The sequence below is a fragment of the Abrus precatorius genome, unplaced genomic scaffold (assembly GCF_003935025.1).
Source record: "Abrus precatorius isolate BTA unplaced genomic scaffold, Abrus_2018 Scaffold2, whole genome shotgun sequence".
NCBI lineage: Eukaryota > Viridiplantae > Streptophyta > Magnoliopsida > Fabales > Fabaceae > Abrus > Abrus precatorius.
This window is the reverse complement of record NW_020874362.1, coordinates 16657051-16670800: the sequence shown is the minus strand read 5'-3', so window position 1 is coordinate 16670800 and position 13750 is coordinate 16657051. Positions and strand designations below refer to the sequence as shown.

The 13750-nt window shown below is 24.4% G+C and overlaps 1 protein-coding gene across 1 annotated transcript; it reads right to left on the bottom strand.

Moving 5' to 3' along the window:
* Positions 1–731: 731 nt before the first annotated feature.
* LOC113859145 (transcription factor bHLH93-like) lies at positions 732–2329 on the bottom strand. Its single transcript, XM_027491962.1, has 4 exons — positions 1721–2329; positions 1341–1514; positions 912–1079; positions 732–818 (listed from the first exon to the last, which is right to left on the bottom strand). Exons 1-4 carry the CDS (start codon positions 2327–2329, stop codon positions 732–734), a joined length of 1038 nt encoding a protein of 345 aa, XP_027347763.1.
* Between the last annotated feature and the right edge of the window lie 11421 nt (positions 2330–13750).

The following is a 13750-nucleotide window of genomic DNA, read 5'->3' as shown; positions in this document are numbered from 1 at the left end:
ATTATACTAAATTTAATTGAAATACATTAAAAAAATTATATTATCGTCTAATTTTAAAATACTTTTTTTTTTCAAGACCATAGACAGCTGTAACAACCCCTTCTCCTTGCTTAGTGATTTTTAAATACTATTTTGGCAAACTATGTTGATTTTTATAATATTTACTTAAAAAGCATATTGACAGTAAATCTTTATAAAGACCTAACATTGTTATGCAATTCTTTTAACGGGTAACAACCTTTTACCTCTGATATTGAAGTGTTACACACTTCGCAGAGTTCATGACCCATTAAAAATTGCACATGCCTTTGGTTGGTGAGTGGTTGTCACAGCCTGGGCAACAGGATACAAATGAGACACAATTATTGCTTTTAAGGTCCCAGAAAAGAAATTTTGAAACAGCAGCACCCTTTGGAATTTATGGAAGAACAATTTGATTCCACTTCTGGGCTTCGCAATAATTCTCCTCATTCTGAATCACAAAAAATTGGACTTTTTCCCAAAGGGTGAAAGTGCAGCATGCACCAAGCATAGCCCCCCCCCCCCCAATATATGTTAACACACGGGGTAAGGCATCAAGAAGAAAATGATCTGTCAAAGCCAACTTATTCTGAATTTCATTAAAACTTCTACTTACCTAGTTCCTTGAATTACAGACTTAAGAAAGAAAGTTGCTTCTTTTACACCATTTGCAAATCGTTGGTTTGTTAGAGCTACTTTCAATCTTTCTCCTAGACACATCTTCCACCAAAGCCTGCATTTCTGAATAGTGCTTGTTTTATCTCTTCAGGGCAAATACAGTTTCTCTGTGCTGCTACCTATGACCACGAAAAGAGTGAGTTTATGAAGATCAAATATGCGTAGTTTCAGGCATGTAAAAAAGATTGAAACTACTAGAATAGGAAACAAACCTCAGAACAAGATGCTTCCATTGCAAAGTCATTGAAGCTACTTATAACACATTGCTGAATCTCAAGGCCTAATGCTTCTAAGGTATTCACTGTTGATAGTAACAATCCAGGTTTTGTTGCACAGCAGATGCTAATCCTCGTGTCCTTGTCTCTCCTCTCAACATCAAACTGCAAATACATTTAAGATATGTTTGGATTATGCTATAAATTTCATTATCAACCTTATTGAATTAAGTTAAAAAGATTTATTTTAATAAATTATGTCAAAAAGCTTAGTAAAATAAAAAGAGCTTATAAAAATTATTAACATTTTATAAACTTCTCATAAGTTCTTCCAAACCCCAATTAGTTACATGCATTTATTTGGAAAATGGGTGTGTCATGTGGTGCTTTAATTTAAGTGGGGTTTCAGAGGAACTAGTAGAATACCTTGGGGGAATTTCTAACTATTGCTTCATTCGGCTTAAGTTGTTCTTTTGAAATGTCAAAGAGACTAATCTGACTTGAGCCCTCTGCCCCTTCTTCCTCTTGCAACTTGCCAACCCTTTCCAGAAGCTCTTTCATGTAGTCTATGGTGTCTCCAAGAATAGAGGTCCTGTCCATCTATTGAAGTTGATATTTCTCAAAGTGTGTCACACACCAAATCAAGAAAAGCAAATAAATGAGTAAAAGGGGTAACTATGGGTTATGGATTTAAGGCCAACTTGAGAAATCTAATTTCATTTCTATTGATTGAGACATTTATTTACTATCTTAACAAGGACATGACAGGGTTAGAAAAAAAAAGGCAAACTTTTTTTGGGAATCACCTTGCTGATCTTTGGGACTATTGACCTTAGCATGGAAAGACGGTCATTAAGACGCTTTCTTCTCCTTCTTTCAGCCATAAGATTCTTTGAAGGTTGCCCTTCTACCTTCTTGGATTTGGGTTTTCTCTCTCCATCATCACATATGCCAATGTTGAAGACTTGAACATCTGTGCCTTGTTGTTGCTCCTCAACTTTGCAGACACTCTTCCGTTCATCCAAGCTCTTGTCATCACTCCTTACAAAGCCAATCTCTTCATCCTTCACTAATGGGTTATCTTGGTGTAGTGGAAGTGGGGGTGGTGGGTCATTATCAACATTCCTGGTGTATGATGTGTGAAGTTCTGGCATTATTGTGAACCCATCATCATGACCAAATGGGTATGCAGCTGCTGCTTCATTACTGTAAGGGCAATCAAATCTGGGGTCTATTGGTGCTGAAAATGCAGCAAATGGGATGGTTGAAGTGGCCAAAGATGGGTTCTCAATAAAAGAGTCAAAGCTCCAACAACCACTAGGGAATAGGTCACTCAACCCTGTGGACAAAGCATTCCATGTGTCTCTTCTTGGAGCTACTAGCTCCTCTAGAAAACCAAGTTGAGAAAGCTCCATCTTTCTCTCTCCCTCTCTCTTACCTCTCTCCCTCTGCCTCTCCCTCTCCCTTCTCTGGTCCAGAAGGGAAGTGAACTGTGACACTGTGACCTATAAGCTAACTAAGAGACTTTCACAACTCAAAAAGGTGTTTAAATAATAGGTCAGACTTGACACATTATTTTCTTATTTTTTCCGTCTATTTATAGAAATTTAAAACTATAATCAATATTCTAATTCGTAAAAATATTAAATAATTTATATTTTTTATTTCTTATATTAATATTTTTAAAAGATATGTCAATTAATTATTAAGGGTGTATATTTAAAAGTATTTAATTATTCGTTGATTTTATAAAGTAAAAATTAAAATGAAAAAGATATTGAGTAAAATATCAAATAAGTAAAATTTACACATGATTTGTTGAGTATTGTTGGTCCCACCTCCAGTAGGATAAATATTTCATATTACTCTGAAAGGACTAATATGTATAAATTTTGTTCTTAAAATATTGTGCATATAAAATTTATTTTTAGCAAAACTAGTCATTCTCTATCAATATAGTTATTTATAAACTACTTAACAAATCAGTTACTAATATTATCAGTTTAATGACATTTAGTCCGTGAATTTGATCAAGTTCACATTAAAAAAAATTAATTTGTCATGATATTGATAAATTCAATGACTAAATAATATATGTTTAAATCTTTAAGGGCAAAGAATGTGTTTGAAAGAGCTCAAGAGTTTTATAATTTTTTAATTTATTTTCATATAACTTATCAAAATAAATTTATTGAGATAATCTACTTTATAATATAAATAATTTCTGTAACAAAATTTATTGGATAAGATTTAATTAAACTATATCCAATCGTGTTCTTAATTGACACAAGATACTGCTTTTTGGAGTGAAATTGGGTATAAATGAATCTCATAGTTTTAGTAGAATTCACATTATTTTCACTAAATAACAATGACAAAAACTATTTTAAAAAGAGACCGTTTGGAAAAATATTACTAACATCTAGCAAAAATTTATAGTAGCCATTATAGCCAATATCCACATTTATATATATAACAAATATACTTACATGATTATTTATTTGTTACATTTTATAATTAAAATTTAGAAAATTTTAATACCCATTTAGTTTAAAGTTCAATAAAATTGATTCGAAATATGAGTATAACATTGATTTACATTATCAATGTATTTTAGTTAAATTATTTATTAAATTAAAGTTTGTGTCAAATTATCAACAGAATTTGTATAGGTTTTGTTTTCAGCAAATGTTAATGACAAGTAATTCGAAAATATTGTTATAAAATTGAAATATCTCAAACTTATATTAAAATTAAAGTTACATCAAAATTAAAATGCCAATTTCAATCAAGGTGTCGGTAAACTTATCCTTAAATAATAGTTTAATAAGTAGCACAAAAGAAAATAATAGTTTAATATGAGACATCAAACGTACTATCATTACAGAATGTATTACAGTGAAAAGTGCAGTGTAATAGCCCCTAGAGAATAGAGATTGAAACGGATTCTCATTATCATCTCTCTTTCGCACTCTCAACTCTGAAGCTGTGTTAACGTTCTTTCCACCAAAATAATTACTTTGACATAATAATTTAATTCCCTGTTCTTTCAAAATTCTGTCTGCCGAAAATTTATGGAATCAGCGTCATACGTTGTCAGCTTCTTCGGCCACGTTCTTGTTCTCAGACATTTGAACGCTGATCTTGAACCAGTGAGATCAGATTGGAATTTTTTTTTTAATTTAATCGCAGCAAATAAAAAATTAATATAAAAGTATAAAAATAAATTAGCATAAAATATTATATTACATATTTTATAATAAATTATAATAAATACTTAAATAATCATAAAATTATATACAAGTATTATGTATGAGTGTTTATTTATTTAAAGAATAAATTTTTAGAAGACATAAAAAAATAGTTTTCTTACGTCGACTGGTTCTAACCGGTTTTTGCACTGGTGCTTTCTTTATTTTGACCAGTTTTGACCGGTTCTTGATTATTTTTTTACTTTGTTGATTTTCTGAACTGACTAAATTAGTTGACCGGTTACTTGTTTAATTGATCGAATTGGCCGGTTCGACCCAATTTTAATAACTATAGATATTATTGATAAAATGCAGGTAACATATTTTATGCACATGTTTTTTTATATTAGAATAAATTTGTAATATTTTAAAACAGAATATATAACGATAAAACAATCAGACTCTTGGAGGTTGTCTAGGAACGGTGGTTTTGGAGGGGATAGGGGCATAATTTTATATTTTAAATTAATATATTTTAAATTAATATTTTTTTAAAAAATAAAAGATATAAATTAATATATAAACAAAAATTTAATATATTAATAATATATTTGTTATTATAAATAATATATAATTTTTTTAATTTAAAATTAAAATATATGCTCTCTTCTTCCTTTTCTTCCAAAATTCTTCTCTCAAATAATCTCATAAATTCCAGTAAAAAAAAAAAAGTAGGTGGGTGAAGGAAAAAAAAAAGTATATGATGAATTTAAGTATAATTTCACAAAATTTAGTTAAATTTTATGACTTTATTCAATATTTTAATTTTTTTTTTATTTATGTTGGTTGAGTTATGAATACTTCTCTCTAGGATGAAAATAGGTCACACTGCCTAATCAAAAACTTATAGTGTGACTTATTTAGGGCTTAACTTAACTTGACTCCTTTATTAAAAAGGTGAAGTTTAAATTTTTTAAAAGACTTATTTAAATAAAGAGGTAAGATTTAAGTTTTTAAAAAAAATTTAGACTTATTGAGCCGGTCTAATTAAATGATTATATTATTTTATAATTTATATTTATTTATTTATAAAAATTTAATATAAATATAATTGTTTAAAAAATTATCTATATATATATATATAATGTATAACATAATTTAATATTTATAATAATAATATAATAATTAAAATTATACTAATAAAATACTAATTAAAAATTATCATAAAAAAATATCAATTAAAATTTTGTATATTTTTTACTAAACATAATATTTAAATATAATTATTTATTATATATTTTTTATTTTATTAATAGTAGATCTTTCGGCCTGTTAATCCGTTAGTTATTAGTTCATTAATTTATAGGCTTATTAAATTTAAATTGTTAATATTATTTAAATATATTAATATTAAATAAGTTATTGAGTTAGGTTAGGTTTCTAAAAGGTTAGATCAAACTTAAAAATTTGACTTATACTAAGCTGTTAGTCCATTGTTTATTAATAATTTAATATTAAATTATCTTTCATTTATAAAATATTAAAATAACTAATATGAGTTTATATTAATAATATTATATATTATACTAACATTCCTGTTAACTAGAGAATTTTTAATTTTTTTTATTCTAAGTCTAGCTCTTAATTTTAAAATTGCTTTAAAAGATTAACAAAAAAATATTGACAACATAATCTTCAATCTCTAAATATTTTAACTTTTTTTTTATCATCTCTTAATTTTTTTTATAGGCACAATATCATTTTTTTTACTTTATTTTTCTTCTTTATCACTCATTTCATTTCCATTACTTCGTACTTTTTTAGAAAATTTAATAACTCTTATGTGCCATTTTTTATTCCAATGACTTCAATTTCTTAAGTGTTATTATTCATCTCCTTTATTTTAAGGGTCTTGTTCATCATATTTAATATCTCATTTTACCATTGTATTATTTTCATTTGTTGAATTGTATAATTTGTAATTCTTTGAGTGTGCACATCGTTACGAATAAATTCATATGTTAAACTTCAACTATCAAACTTAGATCTTTCTTAATCAAATACATGAACATATCTAATGCTCCTAAAGACTCTAAAATGATTAACTCTTTGCTTCATTCTGACCATCAATAAACACATGCACTAAACTCCAATCATCAAGCCACATATGCCTCAAAATTTTGCTTCCAAGTCTTGATACTAAAATATACTCAATGAAGTATAAAAAGGAAAAATTATCAAAAGAAGTAGAATTAAATTGACCTCACATGTTAGTGTCTTTATGCTAAAAATAGGATATTACACATTAATATTAAATACTGTAAGAGTCCACTAAAATCTTCTAAAGTGTTTTTAGAATTAAATACTGTAACAAGTTATCATTTATTTTTAATTTTATAATCTTACATACTTTAAACTTGGTTTTAGTTTAGAATAAGAAAATATATAAACTATATTTTTATCTTTTTTAAATATTCTATCTTACTTATAAGATGATATTGTAATTTGTTTGAAATGTTTCACTAGTTATGAATTGTGAATTAATATTTTGACAGGTGCTTGATAATTGTAGAAGAGTTGAAAAAAAAATGTGCAAAATTTTTTATAAAAAGACTACAAGAACAATTTAGATTGCAAAATCTCCTTTTAAGTTACAATAAAATTTGCAAGTTAATGATAGGATATTTAATTTTTATATGATATACTGTTGAAATAATAAAAATATCACTAAGTTGTAGATGAGAAATAATATATGGTGCCGCAAATAGGTCTTTGAATGCTTGGATCTTATTCAAAATTATGATCTTCTGATTTGAAAGCCAAAACCAAGTAAAATAAGAATAATACATTTACAATGGTTCCTTAATTAAAACAATTTAGAAAGAAAATATTCATTACAACATTTCAATCTAATAAACAACGTAAATATATAAATTTATTACAACATTTTCGTAGCAAATGATGTAAAAACATATTTATTATAATGCATTTGTAAAATCATGGATTTATTAATATCAAGCATTGAAGAAACTTCTTTTTACAATGTTTCACGAATGTTTAAACATGTTCTTATTTAGAAAAATTTTAGCATAATAAAATGTTGTGTAAAAATATTATAACATTTTATGTTTGACATTGTGTGTGAACAATTTAGAGAGACTCTTGTGGGCTTGATTAAACTTCTTTAGTAAAATTTCTTTTTGCATACTTGCTACTAAGGAGTAATGTTTCACACAATTGATTAAAATGGTCGATAACATTGCTTTTACCATCTTTTCAATCTCCTAAATCATTTAATACTCAAATCTCATCTATCAATACCATGATTTATAATTTATGCTAGACTTCAAGCCCTTTCATTCAATACTCTTAATTTTTAAAGTTAATATCTATTTTTGGACTTAAGCACTTTGGAAATCAAATTAGAATGTTCATTTCCTTGTGAATTTTATACTCTTTTTTTAATAAATTGTTCCAAAATTAAAATGTTTATTCTCATGTTAAGAATATGTCATGTTGAAGTTAAACTCCAAAGCACATGTAGAATTCATCTCAATCATCTTCTACTGACAACATTTTTTTTTCTTATCTTGAAAAGTAGTTTTAAGCTAACATTACACTTATGTCATTTGCATATAAACATCTTAACCATAACTCCTATGCTTCAATATACATTAAAAGCATATCTTACCTCTTTGGGTATTGACTAATTTTTCATGAGCACAAAACATTTACCAAACATTATCCTTTTAGTTATTTTAGCACAAAAAATAACACTGCATATATCTGGTCGGGAATACAAGAGAACAACAGGGTGACAGACTAGAGGATTGAGAGAAGAACACAGAGGCAAACTAGGAGATGCGAGAAAAAAAAACAAAGAGACAGATCAGAGGATGTGGAAGAACAATAGGAGATGTGAGCCGCAGATAACAAACAAGGAGAGAGGATTTCAATGTTTTCTGAATAGTGAGACTTAGAGTATGGGGCAGGTATGTAAAATTTTTTATTAGTATATATAATTATTATATTATTATAATTATTTTTATAATAAGTTATTTAAAAATTATAAATTTAACTTTTTTCATATTTTTCTCATCCTATTTTTTATTAATTTAATATTTTTAACTATAAATTACTATTTTTTTTAAAAAATATTGTTATTATTTGAGTAATTTTGTATTTTATAAATAGATTAGAGTTCAGTTTAAAAGTTTTATTTTATAAATGTATATTTTTGTTCTATATTATTAGATATATGAACAAATGAAAATGTTAAGATAACATTAAAATAATATGAGTAAAAATTAAAATAAATTATAATTTTTTATCTGAAAACAATAATAAAACTGATTTAATTTACTCAGATTTCTTCAATATTACGCTCACATCTTAATTTAAAGTTTTGATTTAGATAGATAGGTATGTAATTTAAATTTTATATTTAAAATAAGAATAAAATTTAAGAAGTGTGACTGTATTTTAAAATTAAAATATTTAACAATATTCATAATTTATATTTTATTTTAATAAAATTTAGTTGTTATAATAAATTTATATATATATATATATATATATATATATATATATATATATATAAACATGTTTATCAAACAAACTATTAATCTAAGCTTATTAAATGGGTATTTAGAGAAAAATGCAATAAAAACATTGAGAAAATAAAAATACTAAAAGTATAAACTAAAAAAAATCATAATTTAATTTAACAAGAATTTTTTTTCAAATAATAAATTAAATATGATAATTTTTTATTATATATTTTTTATTTTAAAGAAAATTATTACTTATTTAACTTTAATCATAATTTTATTCTATTTTATTAGATATTTACATAATAAAAATGTTAAAATAAAATAATAATAATAAAATAAAAAATCATTTATCAAATTTAAAAAGTAGAAAAAAAAGATAATTACTTCTACATTTTATGAATTAATTGTATTAAAATATTTTATTGATACATTATACTATATCAATTAAATATTTATTTGATTATTTTTGTTGAATTAGTTGTGCTATTTTTTTTTCAAATTGCATATATTAGATCATTGATTTTATTATAATATTTTATTAAATACAATAATAAATAAATTAATATTTTTATAAAAAATAATATGAATTTTTAAATAAATTTTTTATTTCAATTATTTTTAAAATTCTTCTGTATTAATAAAAAATTTATAAATAACTTTTTATTAAGTGAAATATTTCACTAACTAAAAAAATTGTTATTAAAAATTAAGATCGATATCTTTATAAAATAAAAATAGAAAAATTAAAACTAAAAAAAAATAAGATTAATGAGATTTTTTAAATTAATAAAAAATATATGGTATAAATATTTTAAATAATATAAATTATGAAGTATGAAATAAAAATTATAGATTTTGATAAAAAAAAATATTACAATAAATAATATTAAATGAAAGATGAATATAAATATTTAATTCATCAGTTTATTAGACAATTAGTTATTAGTTAGTTATTACTATGATTAATAAATATTTTTTTAAATTTTATTTTAACAAATCATTTGTTAGTGTTTAAATCAGTCACTAATAATGACTGATAAATTAATTGTTAATTATCTTAAAAAATTGATTACTAAGTTAATCATTATGTTAATTAATGAAATTTTTGTATAATAAATTATAAATTAATAACTAATAATAACAAAAAAAATGGTCACTAATTTAAAAAAAATAGTCACTGAGTTTGTCATTATATTAATTTATGACTATTATTTTATTTTTTATTTTATTATTTAAAAAATTAATTTTTAAATAATTACTAATAGTGATCGAATATATTACTAATTCAGTTACTATATAAATTAATTAATATTTTTTAATTAATCATAAATTAGTCTTTAAATTGGTTATTAATAGTGACAAATAAATTAATCTATAATTTTTAAAGAAGATTAGTTCTATTTCAGTCGCTAACAAGTAAAATATAATTAATTAAATTAATAATATATTCAAATTTCTAAATTATTTAGTATAGTAACAAAAAATATTTCAAATCACTAAAAAAATATGATTTTCTTGCAATATTCCATGTTGTTCAAGTGTAAAGTATTATACCTTTTTATCATAAATATTTAGGTTAAATATATATAATTTGATACTTTAAAATAAATTGTATTATAATTTTATTTATGTTAAAAATTAGTTTTATTTATATTTTTAAATATAAATTTGTCTAAATCATGATGACACGTGTTGCTTTTTTGCAAAGCCACATAAATAAGAGACTAAAACTAATAAATTTTTAAAATATAAAGATTAAAAAGATATTTTAGAAAAACTACAATAAAAAAAATAGTATATTTTAAAAGAAGAAAATCATGTTTAAATTTTTTAGTTTATATAAAAAATTGTAAATGCACAGGAGCTTTTCATCTTTTAAAATTTAGGGGCACAATGACATTGACAAACTACAGGTGGTATATTAAACTTTTTCTCTTTCTTTAATAGTTTGCCCTACCTGTGTAATGTTTATTTTCTTTATTATTATAAGAAATTGGGAACCTTTTTTTTTAAACTAATGAAAATAAACTAACAAGTTCCAAATAATAATTTTATGTAGAATTTTTGGGTAAAAGTAAAATTAAAATAAATATGAAAATTAAATTCATAAAAAAATAAATAAAATTTGTTAGCTTTATTTTTTCAAAGAATAAAAATTTAAAAGTAAAAGTAAAAGCAAGAAAATTTCAAAATAAATAAAATACTGAACAATACGAAAAAAAAAATCTAGACGATCTTAAATTTCTCATTTCATAATTTTATTTCTGTTCTTATTGTATTGATTTCTTGTTCCTGTAATTTTTTTTTTATGTAAAAAGGATAAAATAAATTATTTTTGGAGTATTTGTGTATGCACGATGTACTTAAACGCTCCTCCACAAATACAATAGAAGTATTATTGTGGGGTTAAGTCTTTCTCGTGCATAATTAGATTCATGAAATTGATTCTTTGAGATGTAAAAAATAAATAAAATAAAAATTCAATAACTTTATTCTGTTTAGTTTTGTTTAACATTCTTTTAAAATAAATAAAGTTAGTAGCTACTCAATTATTATTATTATTATTATTATTATTATTATTATTATTATTATTATTATGACATAATCACTTTATTCAATCATCAGTAATTGTTTTTTATTACTAATGAAGGTCAATCCCGATAATGAACATTAACAATTTCTTTCTCCCTTATTTACGTCCAAGTTTGTGAAGTTTTATATGTTCTCCCTTAGAAGAGCTGACGAAGAATATGTAAAATTAATTTTAAATTCTCGTAATTTTTAAACTTATTTTACTAGAATTTTTAAGTGTAATTTATCAAAATAATTGTTTTAGTTTATTTTAAAAAATTAATATTAAATTTATATCCTGAAATTTTATATAACAAAAATTTATTCGATAAATATTTAATTAATCTTTTTATCCAAATGCATTATAAATAACAAATAATTTGAAATTGAAACAGTAATTAAATATTTTGATTTCTTTGTTAGACAACTTTTTAATTTATTTGTTATTGATCATGTTAAAGGAGACTTTAACTAGAGAGAGACCCACTTATTATTTCTACAAGTAGAAATATATATAAATATAAATATTTTTCGAAAACTTTCTTTCTAGTTAAATCCATCCTTTTAGTTATAATATTAATACTTTTAAGTTTCATAAAGGCTACTTTAACACTACTAATGGATTAATCCTATTTGTCTTTTACATGGTACATATAATATTTTCTCTCTTCTATCTTTCTTTTTCAGTCTTTTATGTAATGGTTATTTATAAAAGTTGATGTCTAAATAGCATTGTTGTTTGTAAAACCTCTTAAGTTTTAGTCTCCTAAAACATTGTGTTTGTCTCAACGTCTCCTTTAAAGAAGAAGAAAAGCTTTGAAGAAATCTGGGCCATACGTTATCTAATAATGTGCAATTCTTAACCAATATTTTATGATTCAGTTCCACGTTTAGAAATGAAAATGTACTTAACACGAGAAAGTAGAAGAGTAGCTTCCTTGACTTTTTTTTTTTAGGTAAATTATATTTTCCTTCTTCACAATATGTTCGAATTTCCCTTGCTCTAAAAAATATTACATTCTTCCATTTTAAGCGATTAACTGTTCTACACTTTAGCATTGAATGCATATTACATCATTTTTTATTTTGTATAAAAATGAGTAAATTTTTAATATGCATTGAATGCATATAAGCTAATTAGTATCTCATGTAACACTCATATGTTTCATTGTCAAATAAACACGTATACAATTAAATAATTAAAGATAAAAAATTCTATTTCTATTTGTAGTTTTTTAAAGTTAAAATAATTTTTTAAAATATAAACGTACGTGCACCATACAAAATATAAATAATGAATAAATATATGATCTAATACAAGAGAAGTTATGAGTTGATGAATAAGAAAATACATACTAAATTTTTTCACTTGATGAGGACTATGATTTTTAATTGAAAAACATATATTATGATAATTTTCTACTTTCGCAATGCCTATTTATTAAGCTCATCAATGCATGAGAAATAAAAAAAACTGCATAAAATTAAAATTTAATTTTTCCCAAGTCTATTAGTGAAAATGAAATTGCCTTAGTGCTCGTTTGCTTTTTCATTTTCTACAGTTAAAGTAAATTATAAAACAAAGTTGATCTATTTCGAATGCAGGCTTAAAGATTAAAATAATACAATTTTAAAAAATAATTATCAAAATAATGTAAAAAAGAAAATAATTCTCTGTCTGGGGCGTTTTTAGGCCACGTCAGCTATAGTTTCGTATAAAAGTCAGACAAAATGATTTTTGATTATTTTTTATTTGATCATTTCGTATTAAAGATGGACGAAATACGGGGAGCAGAACACGTGACAGTGGTTTCGTATAAGGATGAGACGAAAAGGGTTAAATATTTTGAAATAAAGTTTCTCACCAGAGGACACGTGGCCCAATCAAAGTGTTTCGTATCTGCGTCAAACGAAAGTATCTTTTCGTCTGATGCAGAGACGAAACACGTTGATTGGGCCACGTGTCCTCTGGCAAGAGGTCACCAACGCTCCTCCTTCATTTCTCTTCTTCCGTCCCGCAAACCGCCATTAACAACGATCTAGAGCTTCGGTGAGGTTATTTTTTATCATTTTAGAGTGAGTTTTGAGTGCGATTCGTGATACATTGCACAAAACTGTCCAGATCTATTGGGTTTGGAGTGATTTGTGATGTTGTTGTTTTGAAACTTGAAGAAAGTTGGGAGAACGAAAAATAGGAGGTCATTACCGGAGAGACATTATGGTCCAGTGGAGTTGTTCCCGTCGTTGAGAACCCACCATCGCCGGAAAATGTGTTGTCCGCCCTTGCCGCCGTCCCCCACCCCCTCCCCATCCATCCAGGTTTTTCAATTTCTGAAAAAAATTTAAATTTTATATTTATTAATAATAGTAAAAGGTTGAATAAATTTTTTTACAGTAATATTAGATTAAAAATTAGCGTAATATTAGATTAAAAATTTGTAGAAATATCAACATAATCAGAATTTGTATAATTAAATTTTGATAGTAATATTAAGAAAAAAATTAGAGTTTACATTTAGAA